We start from the raw sequence: 22,870 nt of genomic DNA, 5'->3' as shown, positions 1-22,870 counted from the left end.
CAGCGTGATCAAATTCACGCTACTCATCGATTATTTCTCTATCCAGAAACCATGCCACATGCAGAGCTCAAGTATAAAAGAATGTCTATTAAAGTTTCAGTTTACTGAAGCCCAGTCAGTAGCTACGTACCAGCTGCAGTATCAACTCCGTTGTTGTGATATCAACAGGGTTGGGGGTTTTGCACGCCCCAATGGGTTTTTATGTGACACAAGATTTGATTGGTTCTTAATGGACAGAAGGAATGTACTTGACCAATCAGCGCTGACTTCACAGTAGCACCACATACAACCAATCAATAGTAATCGCGTCCATGGTGACCAAATAAGGCACGTATCATATCTGCAACAACAAGAGCTCGTGTGACATCGAGAGTGGCAACTACGCATAGCGGCGAGAAAGCATGTTAATCAGTAAAAATGTAGCATAAATCTTTATCAACACACCTCTTCACATACCGGAAAAAATGTTGCCCTGACTGATTATCACTTCGGAAAGACGCTGAAAGGCCAACAATGGTGTATAATGTTACAATTTGAACCGGTGAGTACGAGGATTGATCAACCGGGGGCGTCGAGGCACGATCCTAGTCCCACACCTGGCGTTTCTAGTAGCGTCAGTGGTTCTGGGATTCCGAACCATCGTTTCCCTTCGTTCAACAAATTTGAGCAAGAACTTACCTTCACACCTAAGCTCAATGCCACAAGTTTAAAGTTGGCCCATGAACGTCGGACGCAGCTAAAGAGTGGGATTGTGCACAGAGGCCATGCTCGCGTTGTTCTTTCCAGCACGACTGCCACGAGTCCTCATCATCATGCAGCTGCAGAAGATAAATCTCTCCCTGGCGATTTTACCTTCAAACCTCAGATGAGCACAGCAAGCCTGAAGATCGCCGAGAATTTAGGAACAACGTTTATGGCTCGTCAAGAGCTGCATTTGCAGAAACAGCGACAAAAGGTAAATACACATGTCTGTGTTTTGTCTAGACTCACTCCGATCCAGTCAAAATGCATGCGAATAATTTACATTGTCATTGCTGTGACAATTTGGTAGATCTAACACTAACATTAACCGTTAAGTACTGTAGGTGGTCTACTCGAATAGGAGTTAGAGTCTGTTACAACCTCAAGACAGACTGACCCTTTTTAGCAGTATAAACTTGTAGTGTACTTGCAGTATTTACAATGTGTACAAGTGTATCGAGGTTAAAAAAAGAAGAAGAAGAAGAAGAAGAAAAAAAAAAAAGAGTCTAGGCTATGTACCTGCCCATCATGGGATTCATGGAGTGATGGACTTCAAGATGTTGTAATTGAAGATTTTAAGCTGTCATTTGTTGGCAGTCAGAACAATTTCCTTCTCTTATTGTTTCTGGTAGAGCAGTGGCAACACTGAAGAGGCTACCCTGGATAAAATTAAGACCTTATTGTTTAATATTATTATATTATTACAATACTTGAGTTTTGTGTGAAAATGATTTGAAAGAGACATATATGAATGAACCTGGAATCTACATACGTATGATTCATTCTAGTGATAAAGTGCCTTTTTAAAAGTTTACCAGGCTAAACTACATTGTAGGTGTCATGACAAAAATCAATCATTAATTCTGTAAACTGTAATCCCTTAATATCTTTAAAGAGTTTACTCACAGTAGTTTCTGCAGGTTAGCATGTGGGAGTTTGAGGAATGAATGTTACTTATGCCTCATCAGAACTTGTTCCCATATCATTGTTATTCAATTTATTATATATTTCTCTTTCAGCTGGAACAAAGCACCAAACTGCCTTTGAGAGGACGCCTCTCCCCAGTCATACCAAGTATAGCCAAAGCCAGACGATTAAGCATCAAAGAAAAAGAAGTAAGTAACTCATGCCTTGTAGTCTGCAACAACTATTAGCCTAATCAATATCAGCTCATATTGTGTCAGAGAGATCAGACAGTGTATGACACTATTCATGTATGTACATGTGTATGCAAACAAGGTCATCTTTTGTGTGGGTATATAGTAGAGGAATTAATGTGAATCGTTAGTTATTGAGCCCTGTCTGTTTTATATCATTCTTGCAGAACGAAGAAAACTCTCAGGTAGCATGGAGTACTCCATCTTCCACACCGAATCTGATTGACAGCAAGGAGAATGTGAACGGGGATGCAGCTGCAAAGAGACTCATCGCGGGCTCCACTCCCACTCTCCTCAGTCCAGTCAAACCCGGGCGTGGCAGCGGTCAGATGCAGACATCTGTCAGTTTCAACAAACTGCAAGACAGTAAGTCACAGTTAACATACATGTTTCTGTCCTAATTATGCTGTATGAATTAACTTTGTAGTTGTAATCCTGTGGCTGGAATAACTTTCAAGATTTTGTTTTTTTTTTTCAGATTTTATTTTATGTTTTTTTTTTGTGTGTGTTAATTTCAAATTGGAAAATTTCCTGTTTATCTTTAGTTTGCATCTCATTAGTGAAGTATGGTGACGGGGTGTAGTCTTTTCGCTTTGACTGAAGTGATGGGTTGCCATGCGTCACAACTTGAAATTAATGTACATAACATTGTAGAGCCTCATTTTAGTTCTGGTTAAACTGAATTATAAATTTGATAGAAATAACTGTCTCAAAAGGTTGTTCTGAATGACTAATGGCAGAAATGGTAGACTGGGGAATTCAAAACAATACCTTGTGATGGGGTTTTTGTAAATATAGAGATTTTGAACCGGAGTGAACAGCTTTCATTATATTCTTTAATGATTCCCCAGTGCTGTTGGAAAGTGAATCTTTCACTAGTTGGTTTGGATATGTGCATCAGAAGTTCCAAGAAGCAAGTGATGTAATGTTGTATCAAGCATCTCCATTGCTTTTTAGATGAGCTGTATTTTTCTTGCTCTATGCTCTACTGGACTTTGTACAGTGCACTCCCGTTATAACGAACACGGTCATAACGAAATTCCGGTTATAACGAAGTAAAAATTTGGGCTGCAATGTCATCCACTCTATGTATTTATATTGTTTATTTGTTCGGTTATAACGAAATTCCGATATAACGGAAAAAAAACTGCCGGTCCTGAGGACTTCGTTATAACGGGAGTCTACTGTACCTCTTCTCACTTTATGATTTGGCACACAAGTGGCAATATATTAGGTTGGTGTAAAAAGCAAATATTGGTATTACTCTGTCATTGAGTATTTGAGTTGTCACATACAAGATATTTACTTTTTTGTCAAGTTGCCAAGCAGATGGTTCTGTATATTTAGTTTGTCTAAATTAGACTTGAATTCCAACAGACTGAAAATGCAGGAAAATTCAAGACACAATGCCAAATGTCAAAAGTGACCCACTAAATTAGCATACAATGCACTGTACATGCATATCGTAGAATGAAGGTTACCTTTTTTACAAGTAAATTATAAATACACCAGACAATCTTATTAGTTCTGTTCCTGGCAGATTTGATAAGTATCTTATTGTACAGATGTGTTCATACAATGTATGTGAGGGCACAAGATTTCATCCGTAATGTGTTGATTAATCAATTGATAACCTGGTGATATTTTCATTTTCAGGTATGTACGCACAGCCCACTACCAGCATGTCACTAAGGAGACAAAAGACAGTGATGAAGGCCAAAGGTTCCTCACACAAACGTGGAGTCACTTATCCAGCAGAAGGTATGTTTATTTTACAAACCCTTCTTAAGCTCCCCAATCCTCGTCACTTCCTCCATACCTTTATGTACTCCATCTCTGAATAGCCCAATCAACCATTTGGGTTTTCTTTGTTCTTCTGAACCTATATACATTATTTTTATTATAATTATTATTATTATTATTATTATTGTTATTATTATTATCATTATCATTATCATTATCATTATTATTATTATTATTATTATTATTATTATTATTATTATTATTATCATTATTATTATTGTTGCAGTATTGCAGCCTACTCAAGGTTAGCGACATTTATAATCTATATATGTACTCCTGCACCAGCTTTCGTGTGTATTCCACTTATTTGATGACCACAGCAGGTTAGCTCATAGATTGCATCACTCTCTGAAATTGTATGATAAAGGCAGAAGTGTTATGTCCTAAAAGACTATGCCTCATCATGCCAGGCTCAAATTGGAAAAGACAAAATATATAGATATATATATATTTTTTTTTTTTTTTTTTTTATATGGAGCACTGAACATTACCATAGAAAAAAACAAAGAGTGCTATCAATTTATAATGAAATGGCCACCTAAATTTCTGTGAACGGAAATGACTACTAGAGGGTTGCAGCTAGTGCTATCACAGTGGGTGTGATTGTTAATTGATTGACAGGTCGGACCAGCCAGTCAGAGGATGATACAGAAGGTGCCAGTCCAATCGCTCCACCTCCTCAACATCACCGGAGTAAGACCAACGCTTCCCCAGAACTCTCTCCAAGGAGCAAGGCACGGAATCCCACCTCAAGGAATCCCAATGGTGACCGGCTCAGAATGGCTAAACTCACAGCAGAAAAAGCTATGAAGGTAAATTCAAGGAAAAAAAACAAAACAAAACAAAAACAAAGAACAAAACAAAAAACAGGGCTTGCTTCCATATTGAGAAATGCAAAGTTATTCCTGTTGAATTGATAATTGCGTTTTCTTTTATGATCTAGTTGAGAAAACTATCTTGATAATGGTATTGTTAATATTTCTACACTTGTGACAGAGATACTAAAATGGTGGTCAAGCTGTATGGAAAAATAGTTCAAGGGAAGTCGTTTTTGTCAGCACAAGAGATTGGGACATTTAACTTGTTGAGCTTGATGTATATTACAGCTTGACCATAAGGATTATATTCAGTGACATTTGCATTATTTCCATGTACATTTAACTGGATACCACTTCTTTGTTGAGGGAACTTTGATAACAATGCTGTATTTTAGAAGAGTACTTGTTTGTCATCCTTTAGTTTATGGCAGTGGCTGTGTAGTTCCACTGATAATTCGACAGCAAATCAACGTTCATCATTTATTAAGGGATGTTATTAACAGTTCCTATCATCGCTTTTCCTTGTTGCCCCTCGTAGATGAGAAAGATCTTCACCATCCAGGGACCGTACCCTGTGGTCAGGGCAAGCTTGCGACGGCGGGCGTGGGTGGAGAAGCAGTACCGTCTCATGAATCCGCACAAGTTCAAGAAGAAGAATAACGGCGAGGATGACTCGGACTCAGATGATGACGATGATATCGATGGTAAGCCGTTCACCTTCCAGCTTCATTTTCTAATTTCTCTTCTTCATGCTTCACGTATCTTCACCTTTTTACTTTTGTAATGGTAACTGAATCAAAAGAGCAGTCAGTCATATAGGGAACGTCCATCAATTCATGTTAAATGGTCTAAGTTTTGTTGCCTTCAGAGCCAAGGTAGTTTTACGATTTATGTGCTGCACAGTTTGCATTCCCATCTCATGTATGTTAATCCCCTCTTGTGCTCATGGCAACAATCTACAAATTCAGTTACAGCCAGCCATAAAGTATGTGTCAATGAAGCGTACATTTCCATCTACTCAGTATTTGACCTTAGGTGCATAATGGCCTTAGTTTCAGTAGATTTATACATCCTTCTGCTTCTTAGTAACTTAGATTTATTCCACATGTATCATCGTATTCAAGTATTTTAGCAACTCAAGGCTTCCCACGTATTCTTTCCCACAGACGACAACACTTGTGATGATGACAATGACGACTCAATGTTTGACGACACCGATGGCCTCTATGGCATCATGGTAAGTTACATAATTCCTGTTGTGACATTCATGAAACTATCTTTACATCTCCCTTAAACTGCATTGCTTCATTGTGGTATCACCTGTGTAACACTTCCCCCTTGTCAATCAGGTTTAATTTTTTTAGGAAATATATTTGCGATTTCCGAGTTCAACCTCCATCCTTAGTGATATATTGTTAAACATCTTCTGAGACAATAGAAGTTACTTTTTTTCCTTTTCCTTTTTGAGGGGGTGGTCGTTTATGTTGAAGACAATTACATGAAAGTCATTATGGAGAAGCTGTCGTACTTGTATGAAAAAGGTGGCTGTTTCGAAAGGCTCAATGATTAACATGTTAGATGGTACTGTAGCAACTTTTGATAACTTGTTCTTCACCAGTTTGTTTGTTTTATTTGAAAAGAGGAAAAGGGGATATAACACTTTGTCATCCTTGGTTTAACTCTTTGTGTACCTAACATATCTTGCAAACAAAAATGTAAACATCAACTTAAACAACCCCCGCATTTAATTTCACTGTGCTTCACGCCCGCAGTTCTGAAACTTTCTTTAATTGCAAGGCAAAGGAATGCTATTTGAGGAGTGTATACATGTGTTCAGGAACTGAAAAATGTAAGGAATGCCATGAGCAGGCCCTGAGATATCATTCTCAAAGCATTCCTCAACAGGCCACAGAGGGCGGGGGGGGGGGGGGGGGGGGGAGAAACATACAAAACACAAAACCCAAACAAAGCAAAACACACGCTTGAAGGAGAGGAAAGCAAGGCCACTTCGATGTACACCACAGTCAATAACACACGTACCTGAATGGGGTTGAATGCAAGTCATTCCTGTGTGAGGTCAAGATATTATTAAAGTATTGATTGGTTGGGTGAGGCAAGCTGGAAATTTGGCATTGAGCATGTGAAATTGACTTACAAATCATGCTCAAGACAGGTGTCCGAATGATTTTCTTTCTCTCTCTATTTGTTTTTGTTTTTTTTAAAGCTTGGTTTTTATTTTACACTTCTCTCTCATTTTTCCCCTTTTCTTTATGGGATTGAAAGTCTTTTCATGTAATTTTGTTTTGATAGTTGGAGATAATAATCCCCATGGCCAAATATACCACATTGCACCTTCACATTGAAGTGTCCAATCAAATACCATGTTTTTTAAAGATATCAGACCAAATCAAATGTTTAGTTAGCAAAGAATACATAGAATTTCCTGACTTTAATTTGATGCATCTGCTTCGTCAAGGGATTCTTGGGATTATACGTGGCATACGTTGTCATGGTTACCACTTTGGTGTGGTTTAAGTCAAGACCCTGCCCTATTCCATGATGATTTGTTAGACCCCGTTTACTGTGCGGGGCTGGGCCAAGCCGTGGCTGAGCCACGGCCGAGCCCAGCCTCAATTGCGGGGTCGAGCCCCGCAATTTTGTCCGTTTAACACTGCAGGGCTCGGCCGCGCTTTTAATTCAAACCTTTCAATATTTTGTTGTAGTGGCGCTCTGCTTGTAAACAAACGCAATTTGGTATAGTCTGGTTTTCAGACCCTTTGCCAACTGGATTCTGTGGCGACGAAGTCGCCGTTCGGGCAAAGGCTTTTGCCGAAGGAAAAATCCTTTGCAGGACAAAACCACCTTAAGCTATACTAGTTTTCGACGTTGAGGGGGTTGATATCCTGAATAGCGAAATAGTACGGGCAGAGGGTTTGGAAGCCAGACTAAAATTGGCCGCGCATTTGGCCCAGTTTGCGTTTACACTGAGAAAAGGCCGGGCTCGGCTGCGGTTCGGCCGTGGCCGAGACCACCTCCAGAGCGTGGCCAAATGCGCGGCCAATTTTGGCCCCGCATTTTGCCTTTTGCGTGTTTACACTGAAATGAAGGCGGGCTCGGCCACGGCCGAGCCTCGCACTGTTAATGGGGTCTTTGTAGCAGCTAATGTGAAATACAAGGTGGAAAGCACTTTCTTTGTTTACTTGCCATGTTCAGGTGCATGTTGCATGACAATGTCATAGAATGAAATAAACAAAGTCAAAAACACAATTTTTCTGAAATATGTCCTGTCACGGTATGGTCATGCTTCATTTCTTACATTCTTTCACTCTTTTTTTTTCAGTCGAGAATTGTCAGGAATTCCACACCAACGTTCATTTGGACGGTCAAGAAAGGATCTGTGGACTACAGATTTTTGAGGAAGGAGACCATCGTCAACCATTTCTGCAAGAATGGGACATTCACCACCAAGGTAATTACACGAGTGACTCATAAGAGAGAAAAGAAAAATCTTGTGACTTAGTTATATGCAACTGTGTGAGAATATTGATATGTTTGAAGATATCTGTCACAGATATTACTGCTTCTCCTCCTGTGTTACTGTCATATTTTCTTGTGTCCCTAATGGTAAATGGTAAATGTCCCTAATGGTAGCTCTATTGCCTCTGTTTTCTTCAATCTGCAAAGGTTGGGCTGTGCACCAACTTGAAGAATCTCCACTGGTTCAATGAGCTGGATGCAGATGTGTTCTTTCCCCGCTGCTACCGCATCTGTGTGGATGAAGAGAAGGATGCATTTGTCGGTGAGTAGAAATTTTGGAAGGGCAACTCTTATAGCAGCGTTAACATGTAAAACTGCTGATGTAATCAGAGCTACCAACTAATAAATTCTTATACTTTATGCCTTTTCTTTATCCAAAAGGAGAAAGTATGCTTTTAAAATGATTAATAACTTTTTGGAATTGTATTTAACATACTGTGTACGTACATGCACCAAGTGAACCAACAAAATAATTTGTTTGTGTGTGTATGTGTGTACGTGTGAGTGTGTGTTTCTGCACAGGTTATCCCTGTTTAATAGTATGAATAACCAAGCTCTAGGCCTATGGAAAAAGTAATCGAAGATCATTAGGGCAATCTGCAAATAGCATTTTGTAGAATGTTTCTGCTGAGTGCACAAATATAAGTCTGAATTGTCCAACTTCCTTCATCTCATCACAGATGACTACAGGTTGTCGGCGGCGATAGGCGTGCTGAAGTGGATTGTTCTAAAGCAGGACGGCGATCTAGACATTGACCTGTCGGATGTACCGGAAGAAGACAAGACGAAGAAGGAGGAAGAGGAGAAGGAGGAAGAGGAGAAGGACAAGGAAAAGGAGCAAGAAAAGGAGGCCAATGAGGCAAATGGCAATAATGGTGAGAATTGTCTTATTGTATTTTGAAAACTGATCATTTTTTTTTTTTTTTTGGTCTTCACGACCGAAAGGTTCTGCTCGTACCTCCTCATGTAAAACCTTTTGAGTGGTGATATTGCCTACTTAACAAAAGTCAATGAAACTTTCTGGTGTTTTAGTCATTATATGAATCATGTGCAACCCATGTAAGAAGGAAATTTTTAATCTGCAGCCAGATTACAAGATTTGGGTACCAAAAATGTGTATAGCATTTTGTCAATATCACGACAGTAAAACTGATGTCATTATAAATCTTGGTGTATATAATGTTTTCGTGTGCTGTGGTTTGTTTGCAGGGTAAGTCCAAAATAAGTTTCAGTGGATGTGAATACACCTGTTTCTGAGAGTAATTTTGAGTTTATTTTCATCCTGTGTGTAGCAAAATCTCCGCGAGGCAAGAAGAAGCCCCCGGTCGTTCTTGGGACACCCTTTGTCGACGTCGCGATCAAAATCGTGGAGGACTTCCTGACGAGCAAGGAACACGAGGACATAGACGAACCTCCATCAGCCAAAACTTTGCTCACAGAAGCCGAGTGGGACAAATTCATTCAAGAGTACTACAGTCTTACCAGGTAAGCCGTTGTGTCTGATTTGCAGTGAAAACAGATGAATTGACATTCCAGCAATCTGGTTGCATGTCGTGTAGCTGTACTTGTGTGTATTGTATGTGTGTGTGGAACAATATGATAATTGTTCTCACGACCTTGTCATGTCAGATGTTTCTTGTTTTTGCAAAAATTACTTTTATGGATGGGAGGGTTTATTATCTGAGTACTGTAAGTCTAAATTAGTTTCTAATATCTGCTCTCTCCAAAAACAGTGAAGGAGGGAAGATCAACGATACTACCACTCACTACGCATACTGTGATAGTCTCCTGAACAGACTGCGAGCAATTAGTCCCCAGATTGACATGGGAGGCTTCAAGAACATCTGGATTGTGAAGCCTGGTGCCAAGTCTAGAGGAAGAGGTAAGGCAGACTTTCTACCTTCAATTTCCTGCATTACATTTTTTTTTTATGCCTCCTCCACGTAGTGGTGCCGAAGGCATTATCTAATTAAATCATTGTTGCCTTTATCAACAATGATTTTCTTTTAAAATTCAATATGATGTCATCTTTCTAATTTCTGTATTTGATCCTTTACTGGTTTATCATTGCTGTTACTAGGAATTACCAAAATAAAACCAGAAAGTGGACACTGATATTCATGTATAATCTTGTGTCTATGATAGACTTTTGATGTGCATTTTTTACTAACCAAAAAGTATAGCCCTTTACAGTAGAGTATGACACTCTTCTGTTGTAGAAATTCTCAAATTAATTATGGATACCCACTTGCTCCTGACACCCAGGTATCATGTGCATGAACAAACTTGCCGAGATCCTGAAGTTGATTGGGAACCCACTAGTGAAAAAGGAAGGCAAGTGGGTCGTCCAGAAGTACATCGAGCGGCCCCTGCTGATCTACCAGACCAAGTTTGACATACGCCAGTGGTTCCTCGTCACCGACTGGAACCCGCTCACCATCTGGTGGTACGATGCCTGCTACCTCCGGTTCTGCACCCAGCCCTTCTCGCTGGACAGCTTTGACTCGTGAGTGGAGGCATTTTCGTTGTCGATGAAGATGGGAGTACACCTGATATGGTGGCAAGACTCTCACATACTTATAATTTGTGCCTTGAAATAACTGATGAATTTCATAATTTTCAGCATAGAGAAACTATAGACTTTTTCATGTGTGTTTGTAACTGAATTTTATTCAGTCAACCCCAGGATAAACCAGTGCTTCACCAATTTAGTCTACCCCTTACATTTCCATCATAGCCAAGATATTGTCATGTTAATGAATTAGTCTTTCATATTTTTCCATGCATTGCTGTCCTTTTTCTTCTTCTTCTTTAGTTCGATACACCTGTCTAACCAGTCTATCCAAAAGTTCTACGAGAATTCCCCCAAGAGAGACAAGAACCTTCCAGAAGACAACATGTGGGACAGCTCCACGTTCCGCAAGTACCTCGACGACAGGGGCTTTGAGGGCCTGTATGAAGATGTCATCGTTCCAGGCATGAAGAAGGCGATTCTCTCTAGCATGCTGTGTGCGCAGGACGTCATGGAAGCTAGAAAGGTATTGAGAACCATATCAGTCGCCGTAGCGATATATCTAGTTTTTTTTTATGAAACAATTGATCAGAACAAATAAATCCCAATTGTCTAGGCACATTACTGTCAATGTGAAAATTTTCGTGATGTTGACATTTTCATGCATTTCGCACAACCAGAAACTAGCGCGGAAATAAAAGCATGTGAATATTTTGCTTACCATATCTTCTAGTAGTTGATGTCTTGATTCAGTGGAATTAAAAACACATGAAACTTTTCTTACTGGGCCGAGCGCGAAAAATTAGTCGCGTGAAAATTTTCACTTTTACAGAAAAAAATGTATTTGTCTTAGTTCAAATAGATAGAGATTCAAAGTTTGGTTTTGGCAAAAACAGAAAAATTCAGTGAATAGTAATGCTTGTGCCTGGTTGTGTGCTCATTTTATTACTGCAGAATTCCTTCGAGTTGTATGGTGCTGACTTCATGCTGACAGACGACTTCATTCCCTGGATGCTGGAGATCAACGCCAGCCCAGCCATGGGGGCCACCTCCCCAGTTACCGAGCAACTCTGTGCCAATGTCATCGAGGACACCATGAAGGTTGTCCTGGATCGCAAGCACGACAAGAACTGCGACACCGGCAGATTCAGCATACTCTACAAAGGGGTATGTACGGCTGCATCTCAAGTCTCTGTTGCACCAGTACTTAAGTTGGCTACAATTCAAAACCCAAATACTTTTAACAAACAAACAAACTAAACAAAAATCACAACAAATCTTGATGGCCACGATTTCTGTCTTATCCACAATTATGTTTTACAAGTGAGCAACTTCATGGTTTGTCATTGCTGCAATTATTGTAGAGAACATTACATTTTCAAATGCAATCTATACGTGTTTCTTAGCAGCATTTTCGATGAAATTGTGTGTGTTGCCGTGAAGAATGTGAAAAGTGACCTCTTGTAACCTGTTTAATGTCTTTTTTTTTTGTGCTTCACAGCCAAATGTCACTGTGCCTCCTTACGTTGGAGCAGCGCTGTGTGTGGACGGCTCCAGTCTGCAGAAGCCCGTTGGCCTCAACCGGCAGAAGAGCACGTCCAACGTCCTCAGTCCCCGCCACGAGAACGACAAGAAGGCGGAAGTCCGGATGCAGAAGCGCAGCAAGACGCCGGGGAAGGCAGACAAGATGGCGGCCATTGAGAAGCTGGGCCTGAAGGCGGGAGTGACACCCAAGGCGACGAGCATGGACGACATGAAGAAGAAACTAGCAGGTATTGATGGGTTGCGTGTGTTTGATACTAGTACTATTAACCTTAGCCCCGGCAGCACTAAAGCCTTTCACTCCAACAAGATGAAGGGGGGCAAGGGCAGGCGGAAGAAGACGAAATCGGAGGGAACAATCACCAAGCACATCCGCCTGCCGAGCCTCCAGTATAAGCCCACTGGGGAGGGGCGTGAGGAGCTGAAGCCAGCGCAGGTCATGGTTAGGTCAGCAGGTGGTGCTGGAGATGGTGCCGAAGAGAAGACTGCAGAATGCGAAGAGCCCACAAACTGTGAGAACTGTGACACCATGCACCACTTCAAGGTGGTTAAAGGCCCGCCCATTCACCGCAGCTTCCCCAAGAGGGAATTCCCCCGCCGTGGGCGTGTCCCCAATCCAATTGAGGACTCCGCAACTGCCCCCAAGCACAAGATGTATGAAGATGAGGGCGCCCTCGTGAAGAAAGTGAAGGCTGGTGCCCTGAAGGCCAGACTTAAGCTGCATCACCAAAGAGGGATTCATGAACAATTGTCCTCTCTTGGGGGATCCTTAACCGATTCCATGGACTCGTGGTGTAGCAGCTCAATCTAGGGAAAAATAGAGCCTTCCAATGTTATGGCAGCTAGACCATGCTGCATTAGTGCCAGCCATTCATTGTCAGTTTGCTGCAAGACATTTACTCAGGGGTGACCTCTGGTCTGGTTGTTCACATTTGCACTGGTGCACTGGCAGTAGGTTCAGGGCTGAACAGCTTTTCAAAAGTCTGTAATGACAGGAATTATCTCTGATGATCTGAAAGGTTTAAGCTTTGCATTTCTTGATGATATTTTGTCTTTTTGTCCCCTTAATTTGTTTTTATTCAGTCTAACGTGGTCATTTAATAGCTTGTCTGAACAAAAGACTCATCTCATTAATCACGAGAAACATCAAAATATATGACATAAAATTATTACATTATGTTTGATTGCAGTGACTAGCAAACATTTTGATATTGGTATTTGTGAATGAGGCTTAGATCACTTGGATCTTATAGGAATGCTTCTGTAAAGCGCTTTGAATACTTCAAACCTTGTGTCCCTTCTTGTTGACAATGCGCAGCAATACAGCACTTAGAAAATTGAAAATGTGCAATAACGATCTTTGTAGATGCACTATCAAGTAGCATCTTTATATATCCTCAGCTTTTGATAAGCCTGTAGTTAGTGTAGTCTGTCTGGTGTATATGACCAGAGCAGAAATACAAGTCTGGCTCCAGACAAATTTGAATGGACATTGTTATATTGTTTGAGCCAATCTGCTCAGAGTACTCTTATATCTCAGTGTGATTTGCTACCAGTGGTAGGTGTCATGTTTCGTGTCCATAAATCTTTTTGTATTAAATACAAGGCTAAAGAGTATATTTCCCCTGGTTACCAAACACGAGAATGAATAAAAAGGAACACAAAAAAAGAAAAGCCAAGTCAACATGATAATGGCTCTTGTGTCCTCTTGCCCTTCACAAAAAAAATAAGGAAACGAAAAGAAGAAAATCCCATACTATCATTTATGTCATGCTGCAACTGCGTGCATGGAGCTATTTTGTTACTGACTGCACCTAATTCTGGTTTGGCTTTCATCCACTTTCATCCACATTCTTGTGATGTGAAGAAATATGCGGTTGTTGCAATCCTTACTGTATGCCTCCATTGGATAAAAAGATTGCTCATTTATGAGATATTGGATATGTTGAAAGACCGTAACATGAAATATCATGTGATTTTATTTTTTTATTTTTTTTTTTTATTATTGTTATTCTTTTTTAAATGGGGGTAAAGATACACTTAAGTCATCAATATTCAGACTAAAGAATGTGCCAAGCAGGTACGGCTTGATATCTTGTCAAAGGAACTCTTATCTTTTTGTCACTTTCGTTACGGAATCACGTGCAGATGTGCAGTCATTCCATCTGTTGTTGTTTTTTTGCATCGATTTCATGTATTTAGCAAAAGTAGAAATTCCTTGCCTGGATATATGCAGCTGTTCTGTTCTAACAGGTAGGGATGGGACTTCTGGATTTACTGTTTAAAGAAGTAAACAGTAAACATGTGAATTGTAAAGTGTACAACATATACATATATAGCCTCGAGTTGAAATATTCGTGCAATGCCTTTTATACGCAAACCAGAAAGTACTAATGAAATGAAAGATGAAGTTTAAACTGTGCTTTTATGTCAAGACACATCTGTGAATGTTTGCTGCAGAATTCTGACATTTTGATGTAGAACCTCATGCTCTCCTTTAGTGTTGCTGTTAGGCAAAAAGGTCCTGTTTGTCAGTTAAACTTGGAAAAGTACTCCAAATGGCGAGTGAGGTTTGTTAACATTGTCAAATTACCTTCTGATTGTAGATCATGCTGATCTCAATAAGATATACTTGAGTAGCATGTTTGTGTTGAATTGATTCTGTAATAATCATTATTATTATTTTTAATATTCTTGCTTCATTTCCGCCATCTTGGCTGTGATTATGTAATCACAAACAGGCTCTGTTAGTACTGTGCAGGTAACCAAAAGTTGCTTTGTGTGTCTTTGTGTGCTGTTTGATCAAAAAGTCACAATTATCTTTCATTTATCTTTATCAGCACACAGACAAGTATACAGTTTCACAAATTTGACCTCCTAGTTGTGTGGACTTCGTTGCTATGGGGATTACAAATTGGGGTATTAAGGGGGTGGGAGAGTCCCAAAAGTTTGAAAGTTTTCAGCCCGTATGAGCTTATCGATCCTCATCTTTATTCTGATAGTCACAGTATCACAACCGTTTGTCACAAGCACCTACAACACATCAAGCTACACCTATGCTACATATCACACCCATGCAATTGCACACTGTAGTATTTTTATTGTTTTTTTAATTTTTTTTCACTTGTGACTGAAATGAAATGTCAGCCACATCTTCCATGCTTTGCACATTTTCGGCTATTCAGACACACGGCGTGCTGGTTACCTGCATGCTTGCTTATTGCCTGTCGGGGGGCTCTCCGTTTGGAATCATAGTCATCTTTCTCTTGAAGTCTGTTTGAGGAAAGGATTTGCTGAATGAGGGTTGGTAGCTGATGAAGTGTTCTGCAGTAGCATCCAGTTGGCCAAGTTACATGTATAGATTAAAAACAACACCAAAATGGAACTTATCAAAAAGGAACAAATCAATACATGAACAGAAATGATCTTATTTTGAAATAAATTGAAAGGAGGGAGTGTTTGATCAATTATCCTTCTTCAAGAGCCTTTTCAATCCTACAAGAACAAATCTTTGCATTTTTTTTTTTTTATAACCTGACTTAAGAATAATCTCATTGGAATTATGCTGTCCTTGCTTATTGCTATCTTGAAATTCCATGATCAAAACTGGACAGAATTTGGACAAAAGTTTGAACAGAAACAGTCAGATCAGGTAGAGTGCCAAACATACAAGAGCATGTAATACTTGTAGCTGAATCTCTTGAAATTCATTTGACACTGTCAGTATTTAGTGTTTACAACTGCATTGTTTTTCTATTCTTCAGTGTCCAAAGCAGTTCCATACTTCCAAATTTATCATTGGACATGCACTACTATACATTCACACTATATCAATCGTGTTGTGGAGTAAAGTATTTTACCTGTGTATGAATCTGGCATCATTGATTTCTTATAGTCTGTCTCGCCTTCACTGAGATACATTATGTACCTTTTATTTGCTGTTAACACATCACAGTATGTTTTGTATGGAATAAAGGGATAACAATACTATATTCCTATGAAATCGGATATCTCACCATTCTCATTATTTTTGCGTCCTGTATGCTGAAAGCAACAGTTGTATTCACTTCGCATGTCTGTCCTTCTGTGTTTTGAGGTTCAAAATTGATAGAGAGTCTTATGCCATTTCTGCAAAAAGCTAAGTTGTGATGATGTAATTGCAACTCATTCTTCAACCTCTACGTTGTGCTGAAAATGACGTTTGCTTTTATTAGTTATACGGTGTCTACGTCGCTAACTTCCAGCTGCCACAATAGAATGTTAGGGATGTGCTTCAATTTGTAATGAATTGAATCTCCTTGCTAAGATCTTACAAAATGTATGCTTCATCAGTTTGTGGAGGTTATGGTATTTGCATATGCTTTGCTATTGTCATCTGTATTCCTGTCTTGCATGCTGGTATGTGTTGACACATCATATATAATATATATTTATGTTTGTCTGAAAAATGGTGTTTATTACTCATGCTTTGTGGCATTATATTGTATGCAAAGTCTGTTTGGGGGATGGTGCTTAATGCTCATGGCATCACCCACATTGCTGCATGATACTACAAAAACAAACAAACAAACAGAGAAAAAATGACTAGAAGTTTTGTTTTTATGATCCCTGGAATCAGAAATGGCTTAGGAATCAACCACTTTCCACATTTTGTACCCACGTTTTCAGTCACCATTTGTTCACAGTTCACGAGCATTCATCATCCACGTTTGGATCACTCACTCTGGCATTACAGCAATTGTTTTTCGCTACACTCTGCATTGTACTTGCCAATGTCTGCACACTCATGAGTTCTGCAAGTTATATCAGACACTGTGCACTTTGGTATTCATACCACGATTCACTGTCTTTGCAAAGTTTTTTGCTGTTATGGGTTTGAGCAGTTGATTTTTTGTTTTTTTATCCATTGTGTAAATGCTTGCTTTAAATACTTGCTTTTCTCTATTGTGAGACCAAATTGTTTTCTTTTGGTGACTCTGCAGTAAAAGGTAATGCAAAATGATAAATTACCTCAAAAGGCAAAAAGTATTGCAGCTACAGCCAACTTTTTAAAATCATGATTGTATTATCCATCATGCTAACAAATTTGCTAACTGAACAGAAGATGCTTTTATTTGTGCTCTGCTTGCATATAAAACTAACTGAGTTTTCATTCTGTGTTTGCTTCTCTTGTTTTGTGACACACTTTCCGCTTTCTCTCTGCCATCATCCATTACCTGCCACCTTACCAACCCCTTCCATCCCCTCCCCCCCCCCTCGCTTGTCCTTCCTTCCCCCTTTTTCCTGCATCATGTTCTGTGTTCCATCCACTTGTCCTGCACCATCACTGGCCACACCCACCCCCTGGCTCCGCCCCCTCCTGCCTGTGGATCGGCTCCCCAACGGACTCATTTCTGGCCCTGCGATCGCCCATTTGCCTTCCACCATTATCATCATTATCATCATCGTCATCATCATCATCACCATCTGCTCATCTGTCGTGCATCTGCTGCATCACCTGCTGCCATCGCCATCTCACCACCATCGCCACGGTTGCCACCGACAGTATCGCCTGCAAAGCCGCAAGATAATGCAGCAACTGGACGTCATTCAGCACGAGATAGCATCTCTCGCCAGAGTAGTACGTACCATTTCATCACAATGCCGCTCCTCATCACAGGATCCCCAGCTTGAAATGTCCAATAGCCAAATCCTGCGCTCCTTTAGGCACTTGCTCTCAAAGCGCAAACAGCACAGGAATGTGGCTCTCCGCTACGCCTGTCCTGACCGTGCAGCCCAAAGGCTATGTGGGCAGTGCTCTGGTGCTCCTATTTAATCCAAAGTTACTTTAAGTAGTGGCCCTCCTCCTACACCCCTCCCATGTACAATGCTGTATCTAAAAATTGCCTCTACGAAATAAATCACTCCACTCCTCCATGATCCTATAATGAAAAGTGCAGATCTCACCACGTAAAAACCTTTTTCATTCAACTCCTATTGTGTCAGCTTATGGTTTTTGGGAACCCCCAGGAATTAAAAAGAAAAAAAAAGAAAAAAAAGTGTATGTTTTGTTATCACAGTCATGTGAAAGAAACATGATTATAATGTACAAAGGGATGTTTGGATGCGAATATTGGTTAAATACAAAAGATGGATATTGGTAATTGAATGACTGACCCATTGGTTTTTAAAACGGGAAAACAAACGAGACAAACTAAGATGAAACAAGTCCCTTATGCACACAAATACATTACTCTTTATTTACCGGTACAGAATCTTGAAGTGTATAGATATATTTTTAATTTTAGTAGTCGGGATGTTCAAAACTGTAGAAAAGATGGAGATATTAACATTGGTTGTATAGCAAACAAAAATTAGACATTAAAATTGAACACCTGAGTAACCAGGATGATAATGTTTATAGTTATCTAAATATTCTATTGTCACATGGATTTGAGTGAAGTGACATAATATACTTCACAAGCCATCTCAAATTGATCTCTATGCCTTCGCTGTGCTTAGTGAGTGAGGGTTCCTAACCCATTGCCTACTGGAACCTAGTGACTGTACAAGGCCTGCAGGGGTTTCAGAATGTGGTAGGAAATTAGTTACATTGTAGGTGAGGCCACAACATGGGGCTGCTTATGACTTTTTGTTGGAACAGCTTTGCTTTGCATGTGTGCAAATGTAACAGAGAATGCCCCATCATATCCTGTTTGTTATGTGCAGTGTTGCATTGTAGTATACATCCATTTATCATATTCTAGAGGACTGCAACGGAGAAAGTCTTACAACTTCAATCTTTCATTAAAATTTCCAGATGCAACTCCTCTAGTGCATATATTAATGAACATGTACATATGCATTTGCATTGTGGTAGAGATGTAGAAGGCTTGTTGCTTGTACCAACTAAGCGAATGTCCCACTTCTTCTCATTCCAAACATCACCACAATGCATGGTTTGTCATGTGTGTGAATGTAAAGGGTTTTTGTTTCGATTTCTTTTCTGTTGAGTAAAAAAAAAATGATTTAAAGAAAATATATAGGCCCATATATTTACCTCTTGTGAAAAATACGTGGAAGCTGAAAAACAATTATGCAAGAACTCTGCTATTGTATACATTCTTACTTATGAGAGCATCATATTATTCTACTTGAAGATACCCCCTCAAATAGTCATGTGAACCAAGCAGTAGATAATTAGGGAATCTTTTCCAAGAATCCCTCATCTCCACTGACAATAAATTATGAATAAAGGCATAAAAGCTTTGTAGTAGATATATGTGGAAGCAAAGCAAAATTCCTTCAGCAGTTTTCAGTCTTCATGTACCTGGGTTGGGCACAGGTTACTAACAATTATACCTCCCACACTTCATTCTTATGGTACTCTATCAGCAAGGGGAAATTATGCATGCTATCAAATATCTCTTGTCCATTTCACTCTGCATGAAAACTGGGACTCATCGGTTTACAATTATTTTTCTCTCTCCCAAAACTAACATTCAACTCTTTTCATGAACCACATGTAATCCCATAACGATCATGACAACTAACTGTCTGTTTCATATCGTGATTTCTACATCATTAAACAACACTTCATGACTGTCTCGCAACATTAACTTCTCTCTCAAAACGTAACTGCTGAATTTTGTGCTTTCTGCATCACGTCAACTTTTCTCACATAATCAAAACTTACATCTGATGGTTGTATCTTTCGTATCCCTGAACCCCTTCACTCTTTCATCTTCCTTCTTTTCTCTTCTTCCCGCTTTTCTCTCTCTCCTCTGGTGTTGTGACTCTGATTAACCTCTACAGGAAGTTCTCTAGAGGTATCATGGGGCCACACATGCGCACTATGTGGTAACGGGCCTGGCTACGTTCTTGACACCTCTAACCAAGTGTCTGATCAAGTCTGTGACTGCCAACGAGGGAGCCTGGTCGTTCCTGACCCCACCCTGGACGAGAGTCCTCCGACTCCCCGCCCGACCTCTGCAATGCTCCGCCTTACAGTATCAGTACCACGCCCTCCTTCTTCCAAGAGGTCACGCCCGCCCTCTACTGCCACGACCCCGCACACGCCGGCTACTCTCTGGCCTCAGTGCACGTCGTCACAGGCTCCCATGGCCGCGGAAGGGATGCCCCGCCCACCGAGTGCAATGTCCATGAAGCAGCTGCAATTCGACCAGCCCTGCGAGGTTGACGCCAAGGTCGACGGTGGCAGCGATGACAATCTCAACGACCCCATCCCACGCGCCATCAACTTCATCAGCAACGCCGTCGGCCAGCTGATCACCATCAGTGACCAAGAGGACCTCCAGGGGGCCTTGAGGCCCAGCAGGGTGGGCTTCTCCCAGGGCAGGACCCGTCCCAATGTGAACAGGCAGAGGAGGGAGAACAAGGCCCACCTCAAGGCCAGCAAGCAGCAGTACAGCCTGGGACCGATGCGTGCTGTGGTCACCAACTCTAGGAAGTAGCCAGCGGTCAACGCTTCCTATCATTGCAACTTTCACCCCTTGATGTTTGACGTATACGCTACTGAAATAGAAGAAACTGAATTTTTATGAATTTGATTTCATATCCTTGTCATACTTGTCTGACACCCTTCATTATTCCCCTTTCAATACTCCTTGCTTACATCTTCATCTGTATTTCTCCATGTTGCAAGCACCTAGAACTATATTTTCTGACAGGGTATGTGTACATAAAGAAATAAAAATGTCATGAGAGAAATACTGTGCATGTCCAGTGTCTCTTTATTGATAGCAGACAAACCAATGCCCCTTGGTTATGCTGTTTAAGTGTGCTATATTTACTTTGTGCTATGGCTCCAACTTTTCAAATGTTCTTCATTTAGTCTTCGTATCTATCCTGATATGTAAGGTCATCATTCTCCCCAGTAATAACATACATGTAACTGTGTTCAATTGTGCATTGCAAGACGCCTTGTAGTAAACTCTTAGTCTGTAGGCATAATCATTTGAAAGGATCTTAAGTCCCGAATTGGAAAATGTACTGTACTATCATGTCTATTATGTTCGTACCGGTAAGTTTGTATTGTGAGTGAAAAAATGCGACTGTCATGCCCACTTTTGTCTTTCACAAATACGCAATGAATGTAATTATTGTATTGTAGTTTTCATCTGTCTCTTTTGAGCTGCAGCTTTTTTTGTGAGCAGCTACAACTGTATCATTTCAACAGCTGGGCAAATCACCTGTAAGTTGCATGCACTTGTCACTATTCTTTTCTTGTTTAGTCATGGCATACAACAAATGTCTCATAAGATGAAATAACATTTATGTTCGGTTCTGATGTGTAATGAATATACACAGAAGCAGCATGTGGTTGTTTTCAAGCTGGGGTGTTCCAAGTTCAAGCGCTAAAGTAGCTCTTTCCTTGGGCAATCCATACAAGCGATGCATCAGACTTTGTCTTCCACAGTTGTTAAATAGTAATCCAACCTTTGTGACTTTTCCTGATTTTGTCTTTTGCAGGAAATGTCTCTAGGTTCTCCTGAATTGTATAGTGACTTATCAAATAATGCTGGACATTATCTATCCAATATGTTGAATGTTTTGAAAGCAATATTTAAAACCTAGAGTGCTAATCATGTGATGAGTTTTTTAGGGTTCAAAAAGACACAAATTGTGAACGAAGTGAGATCTTGTAAAGTGTATTTGACTGAGCAAAGTGTTGATTGGGTGAAAGTATTACTGAAAGTTTATGTTTGTTTTTAAAGGGTATTTCTGTTTGAATGCACTATCACACAAATGAAGAGATTAGTCACTGGCTGAAAGATCCTCTGTGGTGTCACAAGTTTGTGAATGCACTCTGGGATTTGGCACCTGTTTTGACCAGAGAGATTGCAGGTTTAGTGTATATGCATCATTGTGTACACTGTTGCATGTTGACCATTGTCATTTGAGAGATAGAAGGACTAATATACAGTTTAATTAATGCCTTTGAGATACATGTACTCGGTGGACAAAACACACTCGTATAATTATCTTGAGTGATGCTTTTAAGTGTGATCTGAACAAAAATTGTCTGCAGGAAATTCCTTAGGACTGTCATCCCTGCAAGCACTCGAGAAGTGCCCAGTTGTGAAAAAAAAAAAAAAATCACTGTTTTATCTATTATTTTGCCAAAATATCTGTGGCTTAGGACAAAGAGACAAAATCATCATCCTCAGGAGAATAGTCATGTATGTGTGTGTGTGTTTGTGTGTGTGTGTGTGTGTGATAGGTGTGGATGAAAGTGATATTTTTTTTTTTCTTTACTCTGACCTCACGGAGACTGTCCTTTTCAATTTTCCATCTTTGAGCACCCAAAGACTCATTTTAAGACCTTATCACTGTCTTGCAGGTACAAGCACCATAAGAAAAAGTGAAGAAATGGCTGAACAGAAAAAAAAAAAAGGAGAGAGAGAGTGAGAGATCAGCAAAAAACACCTAAAATCAGCAATTATAGGCTGCTGAATTTGGTTGGTCCCGTGATTGGCAGCCAGTACAACTGTGAGGTTCCCAATTCTCTAAGTGACTTCAAGAAATTGTGTTAGAGTGCCTCACTGGTATAAACTACACCCAATCTTATTAGTATTCACTCGCTGCTCCCATCGTGCGTGTGCTCTGTAAAAAAAAAAAAAAAAAAAAAAAGGAGGGGGGAAAACAGCAACTATTACAACAATGTAACTCCTTTCACTGTGTGAAATGCATTTAATGCTGTTGTATGTTGTCATGGAAGTAATAAAAAATATGTGGTGTGCGATTGCATTACCATCCTG

The 22,870-nt window shown here is 40.1% G+C and overlaps 1 protein-coding gene across 2 annotated transcripts; it reads left to right on the top strand.

Moving 5' to 3' along the window:
- Positions 1-431: 431 nt before the first annotated feature.
- On the top strand, positions 432-22,870 carry LOC140246256 (uncharacterized). 2 transcript variants are annotated; one of them, XM_072325714.1, is made up of 18 exons: positions 432-955; positions 1,761-1,856; positions 2,066-2,264; positions 3,555-3,659; positions 4,323-4,513; positions 5,058-5,223; positions 5,686-5,756; positions 7,860-7,988; positions 8,204-8,318; positions 8,737-8,931; positions 9,349-9,541; positions 9,790-9,938; positions 10,322-10,562; positions 10,872-11,094; positions 11,523-11,735; positions 12,070-12,340; positions 17,656-17,730; positions 19,905-22,870. In XM_072325714.1, exons 1-18 carry the CDS (start codon positions 524-526, stop codon positions 20,561-20,563), a joined length of 3,723 nt encoding a protein of 1,240 aa, XP_072181815.1. In that variant the 5' UTR covers positions 432-523; the 3' UTR covers positions 20,564-22,870. The 2 variants fall into 2 exon arrangements, with proteins under 2 accessions (XP_072181815.1, XP_072181816.1); XM_072325715.1 differs by lacking the exon at positions 17,656-17,730.

The sequence above is a fragment of the Diadema setosum genome, chromosome 2, assembly GCF_964275005.1.
Source record: "Diadema setosum chromosome 2, eeDiaSeto1, whole genome shotgun sequence".
Classification (NCBI taxonomy): Eukaryota; Metazoa; Echinodermata; class Echinoidea; order Diadematoida; family Diadematidae; genus Diadema; species Diadema setosum.
The sequence above is the reverse complement of the archived record's forward strand: the minus strand, read 5'-3'. Positions and strand labels throughout refer to the sequence as shown.